Below are 19420 nucleotides of genomic sequence, written 5' to 3' on the forward strand. Positions count from 1 at the left end.
GAGTGAGTTGGGTTTTACGCCGCTTTTAACAGTATTCCAGTTATATCGCGGCGTGTCAGCTTAATGTGGGAGGAGAGCCCGAAGTGATGCAGGTCTCAGACGTTTACCACTTCGGTAAAACCCACGAGCACGGGTATGGTGCTGACAAACCTAGAAACATAATCGGGGCGAACCGGGATTCGAACCCACAATCATAGGTTTCTGGCGTGCCCAAGGGACGCAACTCTGCACACCGAATCGCGGCGCCTTAGACGACTGGGCCACCTGTGCCCCCTCTCCAGACAGGAAGAAGGCGAAACACGTTGATATTAGTCTCACATACAGAAAGCTTCAACTCCACCTTTTTTATTTGCCGTGTTAGGATGATCCTCTACCAACCACATCCAAAGTTTGACGTCGCCACAGGAACACCTAGCACAACATCCCAAAAACATGCCGGTTTTCAACCCTAGTTGAGTCTTTTGAGACTGAGAGATGGACAGTAATTCCAAAAGGCAGTTATTTTTTGTTAAAATGTAGTGATTTACAAAGACACTAACCCTAACAAAATATGTGTGTTAATATGATATCGATCAAAAATCTTTAAAAAATGTTTATATCCTGTGGTGTCAGCCAAAACAATGACTATCGTGTAAAGAAACAAAATATTCATGACTCTTGTTTCCAAATGGAATTCCTGGGGACATTTCTGAGATTAAAATGCACAAGTTCAAGCAGTGTTTTTGTACATTTGTTAAGGATTACAAATTAGTTATTTGAGCCTAAAGTAAAGACAGTGTAGTTTGATGCCATGAGTGGATACCTTACAAGGACATGAATACCAAGATGTTTCAACACCCTTGTGACACCTCCTACCACAGCCATGTAGATTATAAGTATGCTTCAAATACTCGACAAATCATCTCTCAAGAAGTGGGACGAGGCTTGGCAATATATTGGCAGCCCCAGCAAATCCATCTTCTTGAGGCAAGGGAGTTAACTGACAGTAAAAATCCAGTTTCCACCCTTGCCGAACCTAGGCTGGTATTGCATGGCTCAAGCTCAGCACCACCAGTGGCTATTAATAATTATGTCCCTTCTATGTCCCTCCTATTGACCAATCAGATTCCACCTCTCATTTCACTTGCATATGCTTCAAACAAAATGGTGGCACCCAGTCAAGATGATCTGATCGATAATCAAGATCTATAATGTAATAAAAACGGGTCTTTCGTCGCAAAGTGCATCACATCAATTGAGCACCTTGAATAAAAACATGGAAAGATTTCGTAAATATCTGTCGAAGCCAAGTTGACGGTACACATGCTTTGCAAATCCTGCATTCAACTGAAATCTTCAGAGTGGTTGCATTGTTGTTAAGGGACCAGATGTCCATTTTGTTACACAATTTTGATTGGACTATGCCTGGACTCGTTAGTCCAGCATAGTTTGGCACTGGTGTGGAAACACCTTTGCCTAGGAAGATGCAGCAAATATTAAAATGAATACAATAATTATACTCCTCTGACACTCACACAATAACAGTACACAGTGTCAGTATAGTAAGGCTGGGTTTATTAGCAAGTATAGGCAAGTATAGCATGTGATAGCATTATCACCCCTTAAATACATTAAATATACAGGATTTGACTAGTAACATGAATTTTGCATTTCTCCTCCGACAATATAATGACTATCCCGAAAATGGTTTTAGCCCTCTTCAAGACTACCCACATCACCTGCAGGGTGATAACTTCAATGGTTGGTTGGTTCCTTTCATGATTAGTGTCACACTCAGCAATATTCCAGCTGTATCACATGGCCTGTTATAAATCGAGTTTCGACCAGACAACCAACTGTAAAAGTCCAGCTTCAACATTTGCGGAACTATGGGTGGAATTTCTGGGCTCAATCATAGTGCCACCACTGGCTATTACCATTTATGTCCCTTCTATGTCCCTCCTATTGACCAATCAGATTCCACTTCACTTGCATTTCCTTCAAACAAAATGGTGGCACCCAGTGATGATGAACTGATCGATAATCAAGCTCTATATTGTAACACTTCGCAAAGTGCATCAGATCACGTGAGCACCTTGATTGAAAACATGAAAAGATTTGGAAAATTTCTGTTGAAGGCATGTTGACATTACACATGCCTTGCAAATACTGCAATCAACTGACAAGGAATTCACATGGAGTGAGTGAGTTGGTTTACCGCCACTTAAACAGTGTTCCTGTTACAACATTGAGTGAGTGAGTGAGTATGGTTTTACGCCGCTTTTAGCAATATTCCAGCAACATCACGGCGGGGGACACCAGAAATGGGCTTCAGACATTGTACCCATGTCGGGAATCGAACCCGGGTCTTCGGCGTGACGAGCGAACGCTTTAACCACCAGGCTACCCAACCGCCCCGTTACAACATGGAGGCTGAATGTGGGAGGAAAGAGTCCATATTGTGTTGTATAAGAAGGGAAGCAGTGAACCCACAAAGACTGACTGAATAAACAAAAGTACAAATCTGTTTCTCAATAGGTGAATGAATGAATACAGGTCGATCTTTTTTCATCCATCAAGTAAATAACGAAAAACACTGACTAGAAAGTTTGATTGAGAAACTGCAAATGATTAGAATCAACACTGAATCCTGTAAGTTAGATAAAACATTGTCTTAGGTTCTCGAATACCATAGTGATAAAACGTTTTTCCACTGGTGATCAATATGGTGATTGTCACTATATTACATCAAGGTATGCATGGCCAAGCAATCCCATTACAACCTGACACTATGATTTTAATAAATATGAAGTCAGTAGGATAGCGAGGATGAAAAATGATAATACATAACAAACGAATAACTGTTTTCCATGGTGATGATGGCTGCGGTGTTCATCTCACAGCCTGTGCTGCTCTGGGGTATGGCTTGATGAATTGCTTGATGATAAGTGAGTCAATCCAGCTGACTGGCAGGATAGTTTTCAAGTAGATTAAAATCTGAAAAGATATATTCATATACAATATTTGGCATTTGGTAAAACGAGATTTAAACCTATAACTATTGGTTTCTGGCAGGCCCAAGGGACACAACTCTGCACAGCAAACTCATCACAAGAATGGGTGCTGGGGACTTCTGACCTGGATCCATAGTGGGGATTAATTATATGTTACAAATCTCAGATTCAATTAATATGCCAATAAATTAGATAATCAAGTACATAAAAGAACAAAATTTTATTACTCTTTATCAAATAAGGTGTTTTTCTATGTTTTGTTAGTTTGTTTGATCGCTAAACGCTTCCCTCAGTAATATTCCAGCTATGTCTTATGTAATAGCAAGGAAATATGAAATAAGTCAACTGTTCAGACCTCGATTACTCCCAGCACACAATAATTAACAAGCACAAACATTAACGCCATTATGATTACTCATTATTGTTGATGTTGACACCTAAATAGGACATAAAACGTGTGTACATGTATCTATTATCTATGTTCCTTCGTGCTGGGTATCAATGATAGTGAATAAATTTCCATCTTGATGATAGAGTACTGTGTTACCTTAACTCTACTAACAAGTATATGAAAGGTTATTTTCAGTGTCATGTTATACCAAGCAAAGACAAGGGGACATAACCTAAAAGTGTTGTTGCTAAGGGAGGTAACTCTAGTGTGTTGGGGGATGTTGCAATTGTGAATACATTTTGAGTATGTGAGTGAGTGAGTGAGTGAGTGAGTGAGTGAGTGAGTGCGTGAGTAACATTATTCCAGTTATATCACAGCGTATCAGCTTAATGTGGGAGGAAAGCCTGAAGTGATGCAGGTCTCAGACGTTTACCACTTCGGTGAATCCCACGAGCACGGGTATTTGAGTATGTAACGGCAAAGCAGGATTAGGTTTCTACTGTATATCACTACCCATATAAAGTGAGATGAAATTGGGTTTAACGTCACGTCCAAGATAATTGCACTTATATAGCTATGTGCAAGCACGTGTGTGTTGGCTGCTTGTACTAGTCTGGACCGATGCCGATTTATAGTGCTAGCCCACTGAGATACCATGCCGCAGTTTAACATGAATACCCCACTCAGACACAGTATACTGACTCCGAGCCGAACAGTTCTTGTTTTAGCCCCTTAACGCCTAGCGCCAGACAGGGTAACAACAAGTACCATATCTTAACGTCTCTTGGTATGACGCGGTCGTGGATCGAACCCCAGACCTTCCGCTCTCTGGGCGGACACAAGACCACGGAGGCGGTCACTACCCATATAAACTAACATGGACATTGTGTAATGTTATTCATGGAAAAAACAACAGATGTGTTGCAGCATGTGGTCAATGAAAAACATCATCAAATATTTCATCACTTCAATCCCCTTTTACAACAAATATGAGGAGGTGGGGTTCCCTTAAGTAAACGTTAATGTTATAAAAAAACAACAGTGTTTCTAAATTCCGGGGCTTGGATCTAAATGTTAGAAGGATAAAACAGCCAGTCACAAACATAACAAAAGGTTGGCACCGAGAGTCTGTACTTCAAACTGGATATACCTCGATACTTACAACAAAATAGTCAAACCACTTGTTGCTGCCGCTGACTAGATATCTGGCAAGGGGCTTAACGTTACAGACCGAGTCCTCCAGGGCATCAATGACTGGCGCCAGGGTGGAGCATGTGGTGGAGGCGGACTGCGCAAAGGCATCATACTTGGCATCTAGGTATGCCTTGCCGTACGTCTCCTTCACATCACTGGAGGCCTTCTCCCACATCTCGTCATATTCATCTCGCATTCTTGTCAGCTGAAAGATACATCCACTTCATATCATTATGTTTTCTCCCTGGAGTATTTTCACAGATACATAATTAATTGATAGAAGTAGAAAAGGCCAAATTAATTATGCTTATGACCAAATTGTTTTACTTTTGTAAAAACAACCACTAACAAGAAATAAGCAGACCATTTACAACCAGTGACCAGTAACAAGCAGTAACCAGTAACAACCAGTAACCAGTGACAACCAGTAACCAACAGCGACCAGTAACAAGCAGTAACCAGTAATGAGCAGTAACCAGTAAAACCCAGTAACAACCAGTAACCAACAGCGACCAGTAACAAGCAGTGACCAGTAACAAGCAGTAACCAGTAACAACCAGTAACCAGACACAACCTGTAACCAGTAACAAGCAGTAACCAGACACAACCAGTGACCAGTATCAGCCTGTAACCAGTAACAACCAGTGACCAGTAACAACTAGTAACCAGTAACAACCAGTAACCAGTAACAAGCAGTTACCAGTAACAGCCAGTAACAACCAGTAACCAACAGTGACCAGTAACAAACAGTAACCACTTACAAGGAGTGACCAGTAACAAGCAGTAACCAGTAACCAGGAACAAGCAGTTACCAGTAACAAGCAGTACACAGTAACAAGCAGTAACCAACAGCGACCAGTAACAAGCAGTAACTACTAACAAGGAGTGACCAGTTACAAGCAGTAACCATGTACAATATTGAAGTTCTGATGGTAATAAATTACCCCCATCACCCCTAATTAAACTAAGTCTTATTTTATAAATGTTTTTTTGTCCACAGTAATTGAAACCATAACCTGGCACTCCAATAAACAACAATGAGGCTTTTTCTTAGTGTTCTAACCTTTAAACATCCAAGAATCACGACTCTGTTATGGCTATACAACTTACAGTAGGTTTGCTGAGCATGCCAGTTGCACCACCAAAGTTGCCAGGCTCAACGACCACAACCTTGACGCCAAACTGACTCATCTCTAGCCGCAAAACATCGGACAGTGATTCAAGTCCAAATTTGGTGACACCATAGACAGAGTTGTTGGGGGCGGCCAGCTGACCTTTGGCACTGCTCACATTTATAACACGACCTGGAAGAAAAACCAGTGTCAATGCAGGTAAAATACAAGTGTTCACACCAGACACAGTGTTCACATCACCTCGTGTTCACCCTATAGTGTTCAGATCAGACAGTGTTCAGATCAGAAAGTGTTCACATCAGTTTTCACCCCATAGTGTTCAGGTCAGTGTTCACCCCCACAGTGTTCCGATCAGACAGTGTTAACATCAGTGTTCACCCCATAGTGTTCAGATCAGTGTTCACATCAGTGTTCACCCCCAGTGTTCAGATCAGTGTTCACATCAGTGTTCACCCCCAGTGTTCAGATCAGACAGTGTTCACATCAGTGTTCACCCCCATAGTGTTCAGATCAGACAGTGTTCACCCCAATGTGTTCAGATAAGATACAGTGTTCACCCCATTGTGTTAAGATCAGACACAGTGTTCACCCCATTGTGCTCAAATCAGACAGTGTTCACATCAGTGTTTACCCCATACAGTGTTCCAATCAGACAGTGTTCACCCCAGAGTGTTCCGATCAGACAGTGTTCACATCAGTGTTTACCCCATACAGTGTTCCGATCAGACAGTGTTCACCCCATTGTGTTCACCACCTTGTGTTCAGATAAGAAAGTGTTTACCCCATATAGTGTTCCGATCAGACAGTGTTCACCCCATTGTGTTCAGATAAGAAAGTGTTAATCCCATAGTGTTCCGATCAGACAGTGTTCACATCAGTGTTTACCCCATATAGTGTTCCGATCAGACAGTGTTCACCCCATTGTGTTCAGATAAGAAAGTGTTAATCCCATAGTGTTCCGATCAGACAGTGTTCACATCAGTGTTTACCCCATATAGTGTTCCGATCAGACAGTGTTCACCCCATGGTGTTCACCCCATCGTGTTCAGATAATAGAATGTTAACCCCATAGTGTTTCGATCAGACACAGTGTTCACATCAGTGTTTACCCCATACAGTGTTGGGTTCAACGCAGCTTCCAACAGTATTCCAGTTACATCACAGCATCTCAGCTTAATGTGGGAGGAAAGCCTGAAGTGATGCAGGTCTCAGATGTTCACCACTTCGGTGAAACCTACGAGCACGGGTATGGTGCTGACAAACCTAGAAACATAATCAAGGCGAACCGGGATTCGAACCCACAATCATAGGTTTCTGGCGTGCCCAAGGGACGCAACTTTGCACAGTGAATCGCGGCGCCTTAGACGACGGGGCCACCTGTGCCCCCTCTTTCACAATAAGCAAGTTGAATCCCTGATTTGTGCGTCTATCCAGTCTTAGTTGAGTTAATATACATTGTGTTTTCTTCTCACCTTTAGCTCGTCTAATGAGAGGAAGAAATGCTTTGGTCATGCGAATAGCTCCGTAAAGATTGACTTCCATCACCTGCCGGAACATGTCCAGTGTGCAGAACTCAAAGTCACCCTCAAAGTTGATTCCAGCATTGTTTACCAGGGCCCACAGTCCTGGAAAAATAATCAATCTAGTTCTTAAGTAAGGATAAGATATATGGATGAACAACTTCTGTAATATTCTTTATTCGGTGTAGGTTCTTTGATGATATCACTTGCTTTATAAAGGAATCGAAATGTCACTCCTAATTGTAATAAAGAAGTTGTTCATCCATACATCTTATCCTTATCAAGTACTCCACCTTCTAAATGCCTCTCAAAGAAGTTAATCTAGTCCTTGGTACAGATCACTGACAGATACGGCATGGACAACTAGTATCTTAGTGTCGATCCACGAGTGAGTGAGGTCAGTCAACATGGTGAGGTGTTCTGTCACTGTTAGAAATTGTGCATCAACAATGGATTTCACAACTGGTAGAACTGTTCAAAGAATGGATACCCAACTATGTGGCTCGATCCCAAAAAATATGTGGCTCCCCCCAAACAACAATGTGGCTCCCCAAAACAACAATGTGACTCCCCCAAAACAACAATGTGACTCCCCCAAAACAACAATGTGGCTCCCCCAGAACAACTTTATGGTTCCCCAAAACAACAATGTGGCTCCCCAAAACAATTATGCGGCTCCCCCAAAACAACAATGTGGCTCAAAAAAAGAAAAATTTGTCAGTCCCTAACATTAGCTCATTATCAGCTAAATGTGTTATGGGCTGACCTCTCTCACTGGTCAGCTGATTGACCCTCTCCAGACAGCTCTCAACACTGTAGTCATTGGTCACATCCAGCTCAAACACATGAATCCGGCCGGAACCACTGGCCTTGAGTCTCTCAGCACCATCGCTCTTCTCCGACAGACAGCCAGCAAGCACCAGGAAGCCCATGCTGTCCAGTCTCCTTGCAATAGCATTGCCAAATCCTGGTGGGAATTCATAACAAAACAAAGACATCGTTACAGGGAGCAACATATCGGTTTTAAGAAATGAAATTTAATATTAGAAATTTACATAACACATTTAGAGAGGGAAATATGTGCTCATATCATTATCAGTATCTAGATAAATGGCAATATTCCATTGATTGATATTGTGAGCAACAATTAGAGTCAGAGTACGATGACATGCAATCAACCAAGTCATCGAGACTGACCATTAGGGCTGGGACGATACACAAACCGTGTATCACAATACCTTGGTCACGATCCGACACATATCACGATACTTGCATGTGCTCTTATCTGTGGTCTGTAAGCCATCTTTTTCATAGACAGGATGGCCAAATACCTGGCACACTAACGATTTACAGTTGGCAGTGACAAGTATGGCGCAATGGATGAAAATATTTCTGTTTTCACTTCTCATTTTCACTAATAATTAGTGTTTGGTGTAACATTAATTTAAGAATCGATAGTCTTTTACTCAGTGTGTGATGGTGATCAATACTTGTAACGAGAAGTAAAAAATCATGTTCCACTGATGCATCGGTGCATCGTCCCTCTACTACTGACCATCCACTCCATAAAGTGGCTTCTTACATCGAGGATCTATGACCAACCCACCTGAATCACAACCAGTTATGAGAACTGCCTGGCCTGTGATTTCAATGGTCTTTGTCAGCAACTTCTTGAAGATATAGCAGAAGCCGAAGACTCCAATAACGGTCAGGATAGTAAGACCGACCACCTTCTGGGCCACAATGAAGGGCAGGAAGGCAAGGACGAGGAGATAGAAGAGTTCAAACACCTGAAGGTGTACAAACTGCTTCAGCTTCATGCCGCCTCGAATAAATGTGGCAAATCTCGGTGGAGGCTGGTCGGATACTTGACACTTTGCTTTGGTGGCTGTGCAGACAAAAACTGAAGTATACATTTCTGGAAATTCATAAATACTGCTTACATTGCAACTATTTATATCTATTTGTATATCCTTTTTATCAGAATATGTACAGTCCATGATTGTACGCTTCAAACTGTATTTCAGTCATATCACTTGATGTGGCAGGAAAGTCCAAAGAGATGCATGTCTTAGATATAACAACTTAGGTGAAGCTCACATACATGAGTACGCTGACAGGCCTAGAATCATAATCTGGGATTTGAAACGATGATGATAACTATAGGTTGCTGGCATGCCAACTACACAGCAAATTGTGGCACTGTGGACCACTGTGTCACCCATGCTCCCTAAGAGATGAGTGAGTATGGTTTTACGCCCCTTTTAAGCAATATTCCAGCAATATCACGGCGGGGGACACCATAAATGGGCTTCATACATTGTATACCCATGTCGGGAATCGAACCCGGGTCTTCTGCGTGACAAGCGAACGCTTTCACCACAAGGCTACCCGACCCCGACCCCGACCCCACCCCCCTAAGAGATGAAAGAGTTGGTAAAAGTTTAACACTGCTTTTAGAAAAATTATGAAATGCAACACCAAATAACATTAACTTAAATGAGATTTACAGAAATATGTGCATGGGGAGTGTTGATGGGATGTTTGATATTTTAAAAAAAGGACATTTAATGTTACAATTTCAGATATGATCAACAATTATGACTGATAAAACAAGGTGAGAAAAGCTGTGGCATATGTGTCAACGATACAATGAGAACTTCCAAAGTGATGATGAAGAGGAAAGGAAACGTACACACAAGATGTCGAAAGGGTCTGTGTATCTCCAGTTGGTGCAGTCGGAACATTAATCAGTCCTGTAATCAGTTTCACCTTTCTCCGACTGCTGACGTGTTTTCTGGCAGGTACCCAACCATCTGAGAGAGCGAACTGATAAACAAAAGGAGGAATGTCGGTTAATAAACTAGATTTCATACTATCATAGATATAGCCTATTACTATTAGCTGTCATGCATTGACTGATACATTCCCGATCTTTCCGGTGTCAAATTATTTAGCCGTTAAGCAAACTGTGTACTGAATTGGCATCATAAATACCCTTCGTTGTGAATGTATGTGTCATCCATACATGTTATCAGGTGCAAAAGATCATAGATCACTCGCAATCACTTAATCGAGGTCGTCGATCTTGATCTTTGTGTTGACAAGTGTCCGGTGGGGACAAAGTTCCGTCTTTGTAGCATTTAGAGCGCACAAACATATGCGTCGTGTAATAAGAAGACTGGTCAAGAGTAGGTAACTCTACGACGACTAAGGTTCACATACATGTATGATCGCGTTCAACAACATCATGATTCGTATCGTTGTGGGATCGATGATTGACGTCACTGAATAATGTGTGATATATATATTTTTAATATATTGACGATATTTATCGAGTGACCTGGCGATATTGATGTCAACATTTTCAGGTCACGAGATGGGATAATTTATTTAAGAAATAAACGACGAGTGGGAGTTGTTTATCGTATCACGTGCCCCTATTTGAAGGTTTCCATGTTTATTGTATTTAAATAATGATGACGTTGAGAGCGCATGTTCGAATCTCAAGAATCGACGTCATGATAGAACAATGTTTTTTCGTGAAATAAACCACGCTTCGTTCTTCATTGTCCTTTGTGATTTATGGCGCAGTTGTCTTATATTTAAGAAATAAACGACGAGTGGGAGTTGTTTATCGTACAATAAATCACTGCAGGGAGAATAAACCATGAGGGGCGCAGCCTCTATCCTCCCTGTAGTTTTTTTATTGTACGATAAACAACGACCACGAGTCGTTTATTTCTTATGTGAAATATCAATATTATGTACAGCTTCTTTAAGGATGTTAATAAAATGTACAAGCTTTAAAATTTTTTACCCGTATTTAAATATTGTTGACACCCTCAAAAGAATCCGACCTCGGAGGGTCTATTTAGAGGGCTTTCGGGACTCGATTTTGTGATACCAGAGACCATATCTATTATATGGTCTCTGGTGATACGCAGGATTCGGGGTCTATTTTAGAGGGTATTCGGGACGTGGTACGCTGGATTCGGAGGGGGGTGGGGTGAGGGTCTAGTTAGAGGGCATTCGGGACTCGATTGTATGATACGCAGGATTAAGGGTCTATTTTAGAGGGTATTCGGGACGTGGTACGCTGGATTCGGACGGTCTGTTTAGAGGGTATTTGGGACTCGGCAGTGTGGTACGTGGGACTCGGGCTTTATTTGAAGGGTATTCGGCATTCGCGCGCGCTCACACACACGCTTTATTGAAACAACAATCAATACAATTAATAAACCACGACATCATAATAAACGTATCTGCATGACTACATTTATTATTAATATCATTTTTGAGGGTTTTTCATGGTAACAATTCTTAATTCGTTTTAATTATAAGTCTCGACGGTAACAGAACGTGCGCGCACGCCCCCGCGTGTGTGTTTGAGGGGTTGGGGGGTGTACCATGAAATAATTAGAGGATAAACCTGCATGTTTTCAATAATTCTCAATTCGGCTTAAATTATTGGTGTAATGTAAAACAGGACATGAGTTTGTACCCAAACTGCGAAATCTATTAGGGACTGGACATGCTCACATGGGGGGTTTCGGGTGAAATATAATCTAGGGTTCGCCATAATTTAGTTCGTGGTCAACAGTCAATAACAACAACACACCAGCGTCAAATACTCGGTCAACCTATCACGTTATAAAGCGCGCCAAGCGGTGTTTTGCGCGTCAAAATTCCCGCCCTATAAATAGTACAGTCACGTGGTTGAAGGAAATCCTGAAGTTATTTTTAGAAATACTCACATCGAAACGAGGTTCAGAAGACTTCCTGTTACATTGGTTTGACTATCACATATAAGTATTGTGGTAAGTTTCCAGCGATCTTTGCTCTGTGATGTATTAGTTTGCGGTATTGAGTATATGAAGTAAGTTCTCGAGTAGCAAAATAAGTGAAATAATTGTGTTTATTGTGATGTAAACTCAAGGATAAGATTCATTTGTCTGTCATGTCAGTCACAGTGATGGCTCCAGTTTCTGAGACTATCTCATCGATGTATGCGTTTCAGGAAGTATAGATCTATATATGATGAAAATATACAAACAGATCAGTATACGAATTAACATAAACATTCCACCAGCACTGTCACACGGGAAAATCTCAGTCGGACTGAAGATTATAGACCTACTGTCCACTCTATCTCGGAAACTGCATCAGTGAACGTCTATCTCTTTTGGATATCGAAAGGTAATTTTTAGATGGTTATTTAGATGTATAAGCACACTTTCCTGATGGCCAGAACATTAAAATACTGAATGATTTAGAGCTGAAATGCAACCAATGACAGATCACTATGTGGTCAGTCCCATAAAACTGTTACAACAGCACAAGTAACTGTGTACCATATCAACTGTTAAAACACCCGAGAAAGTTTGTTTGTTTGTTGTTTAACGCCACGCTCAGCAATATTCCAGCTATATGACAGCGGTTTCTAAATAATCGAGTCTGGACCAGACAATCCAGTGATTGATTTCATGAGCATCGATCCACACAATTGGGATACTATGACTTTCATCAACCAAGTCAGTGAGCTTCACCCACCCCATCCTGTTAGTCACCTCTTATGACAAGCACATTCGCCTTTTACGGCAAGCATGGATTACTAAAGATCCCGGATCTTCAAGGTGGTAGGCCTAGAACAAGAACTCTACTTTTGACATGTTCAACAATGAAGTAACTGATTGCTGTGTGCTTGTTTATTGAAAAACACTTGAGTTGTAACAGAGCCAAGTTATTTGTCAATTTGCTCTTTCAAAAAGTAGGTATGTCATTGATAAATAAGTTTTAGTATCATGATATATCGTGATTCTTAAATGTATGTCTATTCAAATTCAAATGTATATTGCACGATTCTTCTGATTGCACAAAATGTCAGATTGAACAGACGTATGTTTAAACTAAATATTTCATTAAATCTTTATCTCAGACGTATTTGTAATTGTTCTTGATGTCTCTGATGTGATCTTCTATCGCTTGCCACAATCCAATGGTTTCTGTCTAAGGGAGCCTGCTTCTTAATCATCTTACCACTGTAAGACAGTTGGTTGTGTCAGAGTTTACAGACAATTATTTACTTGTCTGCTTTGCCATTATAACTTTGAAACCCAATAGGACCCAAAACTAAACCTTCCCCCCCCCCCCCCCCCCCCCACGCACAAGACAAAGATGGGGTTGGGGGGTGTCAAGGGAAACAGAAGTGATAGGTCACATTTTGAATGCAAAGTGCAATAAAAACATCATTGTTTTGGATAACAGTAAACTACGGTTATAACGAACTCAAAGGGACCACTAATTTTAGTTCGTTATAACCGTACTTCGTTATAGGCATATATACAGCATAACTACATCAAATTTTAGGGACAAAAAAGTAAGTTTGTTATATCCGTCAGTTCGTTATAAGTGTGTTCGTTATAACCGTAGTTTACTGTATTATCATTTGTAGAGACTATTTTGATAGATGATAATGGAATACTCTCGTCACTTATACCACAAATCTTTTGAAAACCACATGTCAGATTGAAAACAGAAATGATAGGTCAAAACATGTTACCACATTTTGGAATGCAAAGTGCAATAAAAACGTCATTGTTTTGGATTATTATCATTTGTAGAAACTATTTTGATAGGCGATAAAGGAATCCTCTCGTCACTTATACCACAAATCTTTTGAAAACCACAATAAAAATAAGAGATTTATATGTACCATAAATAGAAGTGATAGGTCAAAACATGTTACCACATTTTGGAATGCAAAGTGCAATAAAAACGTCATTGTTTTGGATTATTATCATTTGTAGAAACTCTTTTGATAGGCGATAAAGGAATCCTCTCGTCACTTATACCACAAATCTTTTGAAAACCACAATAAAAATAAGAGATTCATATGTACTATAAATACATTTACACCCTTGCTAAAGGATACCGTGAATGCTTATGGTAATTCCACAAGGAAATCAAGTGTGTTGTATGCTCTACACAAAGTATATTAGTCGTGTTATGTTATTATTGTCAAGCCTGTAGACTTTCTGTAGTAGTGGTTTACGATTATTAATTTGTATCGATACAGCATCAACATTAAACATTTACCGATACAACAATGTCACGATGTACAAAAAAAAGTTCCTTGTCCTTTCTCATCCTTCATGCGCATGTCTCAGTGGTAAGGCTTTTATTTTTTAGTTGTTTTTTTTAGACTGACCAACATAAAAAAACTTAAATTAAAATATATATAAAAAGACTTATGACAATTTTTGGCTGAATTGGAACAAATATGAGATTTTATCGCCGCTGTTTGTAAGAAATGGTGAATGATACGTATAAACATCTTTATTCTAACAAACATCCCAATCAGTTATGTTCCGGTATATTGCCATGGTTATGAAATTAAAACTTGTTTGTTTATCTTTCATTAATCATGTTAGTAGCAGTGTAAATCTGGAAGTTGAAAAATATTTTATTTTAGTTTTTCTTTACCACTACATTTAATTTCAGACCAAAATATTTGAAAACTAATTAGTAAAAAAATAAAAGGCCTGAGTTTGTTATGTGATTAAAGATGATGTGTATGACAGTTTGTCATGGTAACAAATGGGAGCCATACAACCATCATTGTGAATTGTTTGATAGGCATTACCGTATTCGACGTAATAAGCGCCCGGGGCACTCTCAAAATTAGAAAAAGGGGGCTGTTATTTGAATATAATTTTGGTGAGAAAAAAGACAGAGTTGAAAGATCGTAAATGTCGTGGTTTATGCTGACAGCCTGAAATGATACAAAAGAAAAGTATCATACATGACACACATATTTTCCAGAATTTAATTGCCCTTATATAAAAAAACAACACATGAGTGCGAATAAATAAGTCTTGTGTACACTGATCAATCGGAAGGGGTGCTTATTGGGATTATTCACTATCCAATATATTAGCAAATATCGAAATGGGCGCTTATTAGAGCGGGGCACTTATTACGTCGAATACGGTTGGCAGTTGGCAGATGACAAAGTAGACCCAATTTATGGATAACAACCTTCGGTGTAGATCCTTATACCATTGTCAAGCAGGACAACAGTATAAGCATCTACACCGAAACGTCGCTTTTTACAGTATTAAAGAAGTTGTTATCCATAAATTATGTCCAGTTTGTCAACCATCATTGTGTAGGATAGAATAGTGGGGGAAAATCAGTGAGATGAACAGATTATTTGGCAAATCTTTAGAGCCTTACTCATATTGGTTACCATGGTTACTGGACATGGAATAAATGTTAAACTGTCTTAACATGCCAAGCAAGGAAGTGTTGTGAGGCTAGTAAGTTTCTGTAAGGAAATGATGGATGTGTTAGATTCCATGTATACATGTAGGCAAGCATTGTTATCATTGCAATGGGAAACTGTGTGATATGGGTGATAGCAATATTAATCTGGAAGTTGAAAAATATTTTATTTGAGTTTTTCTTTACCGCCTACATATAATATGGGTGATAGAGATTCTCACCCTAGTGTCTTTTGACATTTTATTTATCATCCCAAACGTGTTTGTTTATCATTTATTAAACATGTTTGTAGCAATATTAATCTGGAAGTTGAAAAATATTTTATTTGAGTTTTTCTTTACCGCCTACATATAATATGGGTGATAGAGATTCTCACCCTAGTGTCTTTTGATGTCATATATATTGTTAATATATGTTTCATATCAAACGAGGGGGGCACGGGTGGCCCAGTTGTCTGAGGCGCCGCGATTCGCTGTGCAGAGTTGCGTCCCTTGGACACGCCAGAAACCTATGATTGTGGGTTCGAATCCCGGTTCGCCCCGAATTATGTTTCTAGGTTTGTCAGCACCATACCTGTGCTCGTGGGTTTCACCGAAGTGGTAAACGTCTGAGACCTGCATCACTTCGGGCTTTCCTCCCACATTAAGCTGACACGCCGTGATATAACTGGAATACTATTAAAATCGGCGTTAAACCCAACTCACTCACTCACTCATATCAAATGATTCTATTTATCATCCAAATAATTCTTCCAATCTTTCAGCTTGTGATCATAGATAAGCAGTGTTTTGAGTGTAAAAGGTTCAGCTAACCAGCTTAAGTGGGCGTCAGTAGCCAATGACATCATAGTGGTCTGCAAATTATTGTGATGCAGTTTAATTGTGGTTATATCATCCAGGAGATCAAATCTAAGCAATCATACGGAAGTTAGTTTTTGAAGACCATAAGGCTGCTTGTCCAATAGCACAAGGTGTTTGGGTGTATATTACAGATGTCACATGGTGACATGTATTTCAGGTGTATATTACGTATTTATTACATATGTCACATGGTGGCATGTATTTCAGATGTATATTACGTATATCACATGGTGGCATGTATTTCAGATGTATATTATATATGTCACATGGTGGCATGTATTTCAGGTATATATTACAGATGTCACATGGTGGCATGTACTTCAGATGTATATTATGTATGTCACATGGTGGCATGTATTTCAGATGTATATTACGTATGTCACATGGTAGCATGTATTTCAGGTGTTTATCACATGAATCACATGGTGGCATGTATTTCAGGTGTTTATCAAATATGTCACATGGTGGCATGTATTTCAGGTGTATATTACATATATCACATGGTGGCATGTATTTCAGGTGTATATTACAGATGTCACATGGTGGCATTATTTCAGGTGTATATTACATATATCACATGGTGGCATGTATTTCAGGTGTTTATTACCTATGTCACATGGTGGCATGTATTTCAGGTGTTTATCAAATGCGTCTCATGGTGGCATGTATTTCAGTTGTTTATCAAATATGTCACACGGCATGTATTTCAGGTGTTTATCACATATATCTCAAAGTGGCATGTATTTCAGGTGTTTATGACATATATCACATGGTGGCATGTATTTCAGGTGTTTATGACATAAATCACATGGTGGCATGTATTTCAGGTGTTTATCACATACATCACATGGTGGCATGTATTTTAGGTGTTTATCACATACATCACATGGTGGCATGTAATTTAGGTGTAAATTTGATATACCACATGGTGGCATGTATTTCAGGTGTTTATCACATATATCACATGGTGGCATGTAATTTAGGTGTAAATTTGATATATCACATGGTGGCATGTATTTCAGGTGTATATCACATATATCACATTGTGGCATGTATTTCAGGTGTATATTGCATATATCACGTGGTGGCATGTATTTCAGGTGTATATTACATATATCACATGGTGGCATGTATTTCAGGTGTATATTACATATATCACATGGTGGCATGTATTTCAGGTGTATATTACATATATCACATGGTGGCATGTATTTCAGGTGTATATTACATATATCACATGGTGGCATGTATTTCAGGTGTATATTACATATATCACATGGTGGCATGTATTTCAGGTGTATATCACATATATCACATGGTGGCATGTATTTCAGGCGTATGTTGCATATATCACATGGTGGCATGTATTTCAGGCGTATGTTGCATATATCACATGGTGGCATGTATTTCAGGTGTATATCACATATATCACATGGTGGCATGTATTTCAGGTGGTGAAGTGTCCCTGGAATGACACAGCCAGTAAAGAAGGGAAACTGGAGGGAAGTTAAGACACTTGGATCCGGTGGTTTTGGGACGGTGGTGCTATGGGAAAATGATGTGAGTACATTGTATTCAACTGGTTTTTAGCTCACCATGTCATCAGCATGATCAGTGTGAACCTGTGTTACGGTTTATTATCTGATGTCCTCCTGACTGTCAGTTACTGAAATATGAAATTCTTCTCCTAATTTACTGAACATAATATCGAATAGTTTCCAGATCATAACACCATGCCACGGACTAGGCAACACAAACATTATACAATTGGGTTTACTCGGTGTTAGAAATTGGCACAAGTCTTGTAGTCCTTGCCAAATTCCCAATAGTTAAGGTCTCAGAAGGACTATTTTTGCTATTTTTAAGGGTTTTGCTATATGTTGTTATGATAAGGACTAGTAGACTAAAACATGGCAACGTAAGCAAGCCCTGATATGATATGGAAACAAACTTGGCTATTAATCTTAATATCTTTACCAGTATCTAAGAATCTCACCTTTAATAGGGGCAGTCAGGTAGCCTAGTGGTTAAAGCGTTCGCTTGTCGCGTCGAAGACCCGGGTTCGATTTCCGACATGGGTACAATGTGTGAAGACCATTTCTGATGTCGTCCGCTGTGATATTGCTGGAATATTGCTAAAAGTGGCATAAAACCATACTCACTCACTCACTCACCTTTAATATCACCAGTGTGTGCTTATTTGACTACAGTTACTTCTCTGATATTTATGGATAACTGATCGATAATAATCTATATCGATAGCCAGCCCAAGGTGTCTGCACATAAAGTCTGTCTGGTCAGCTGCCTGCTGGTGCTTGTTGTCCAGGCTTGGCCTGTGATTAGTTCTGCTACTGTTAGGGCCGGCTAAAAAGATTGATAATCGGAATTATCGTCAATTGGAAGAAATATTAACGATTATCTATATGAAATTGTTGTCATCGATAATAACTTACATCAACTATTGTGATGAAATAAACATTGGATTTACTGATACAGACTTGTTATTTTCAATAATGTCAAACGTCAAAGATGGAATGCAACTGTTTTTGTTATATCTCAAATGTTTTCAAAGTAATCTGTGCATAAGTGTGTCACGGCTCACCAGTGATATGAAATATGTGGATACACCATGCACATGTTAGCTGTATGAGGAGGTATTCATGTATTATTAATCCATATTTTATGCTGTACCTAGGTCTTGAACCGCCTTGCCTTTGTACTCCAGATATCTGCGTGAAATACGCATCAGAAATGCAGAAATACGCAGTAAAATATAATCCAAGCGTATCAAACATGCAACGAACATTACAGATACGCTACAAAAATAAAACTTGTGCGTATCATCAAAATATTGTGAAAAGTAACCTCTGTATTCAATTAGCAAATCAGCAACTTATTTTGAAATTATAAACGGGCATTCCGTCAACCTTGCCAAACTCCACGATGACAGTTACATCATGATCAATTGCCATCACACTTTCTTGTGGAAGTATCGTGGTATGTTTTAGTCCTATAAAGCTCTCGAACCCACACGACACCAGTT

General features: G+C 39.6%; 2 protein-coding genes across 4 annotated transcripts in view; one reads left to right on the plus strand and one right to left on the minus strand.

The window, feature by feature from the left end:
- Window positions 1-1533: 1533 nt before the first annotated feature.
- LOC124132155 (D-beta-hydroxybutyrate dehydrogenase, mitochondrial-like) lies at window positions 1534-10386 on the minus strand. Of its 2 annotated transcripts, none has more exons than XM_046495894.2 (8): window positions 10229-10386; window positions 9927-10060; window positions 8838-9119; window positions 7998-8198; window positions 7184-7336; window positions 5689-5882; window positions 4547-4783; window positions 1534-2976 (listed from the first exon to the last, which is right to left on the minus strand). In XM_046495894.2, the coding sequence occupies exons 2-8, from the start codon at window positions 9976-9978 to the stop codon at window positions 2872-2874; spliced, it is 1224 nt and encodes a 407-aa protein (XP_046351850.1). In that variant the 5' UTR covers window positions 9979-10060; window positions 10229-10386; the 3' UTR covers window positions 1534-2871. The 2 variants fall into 2 exon arrangements, with proteins under 2 accessions (XP_046351850.1, XP_046351860.1); XM_046495904.2 differs by having other exon boundaries at window positions 10260-10384.
- Window positions 10387-11995: 1609 nt separating this feature from the next.
- The window catches only part of LOC124132163 (inhibitor of nuclear factor kappa-B kinase subunit alpha-like), a 39351-nt gene continuing 31926 nt past the window's right edge, over window positions 11996-19420 (plus strand). Inside the window, exons 1-3 of one of the 2 annotated variants that reach the window (XM_048400876.1) lie at window positions 12000-12051; window positions 12324-12430; window positions 17829-17937. In XM_048400876.1, coding sequence (XP_048256833.1) covers window positions 17848-17937 — 90 coding nt within the window. In that variant the 5' untranslated portion in view covers window positions 12000-12051; window positions 12324-12430; window positions 17829-17847. Of the gene's footprint in view, window positions 12052-12323; window positions 12431-17828; window positions 17938-19420 lie in introns of both variants that reach the window. The other variant, XM_046495917.2, reaches the window with a different exon arrangement.

Source organism: Haliotis rufescens, unplaced genomic scaffold (assembly GCF_023055435.1).
Source record: "Haliotis rufescens isolate VD_foot unplaced genomic scaffold, xgHalRufe1.0.p SCAF_20, whole genome shotgun sequence".
Classification (NCBI taxonomy): domain Eukaryota; kingdom Metazoa; phylum Mollusca; class Gastropoda; order Lepetellida; family Haliotidae; genus Haliotis; species Haliotis rufescens.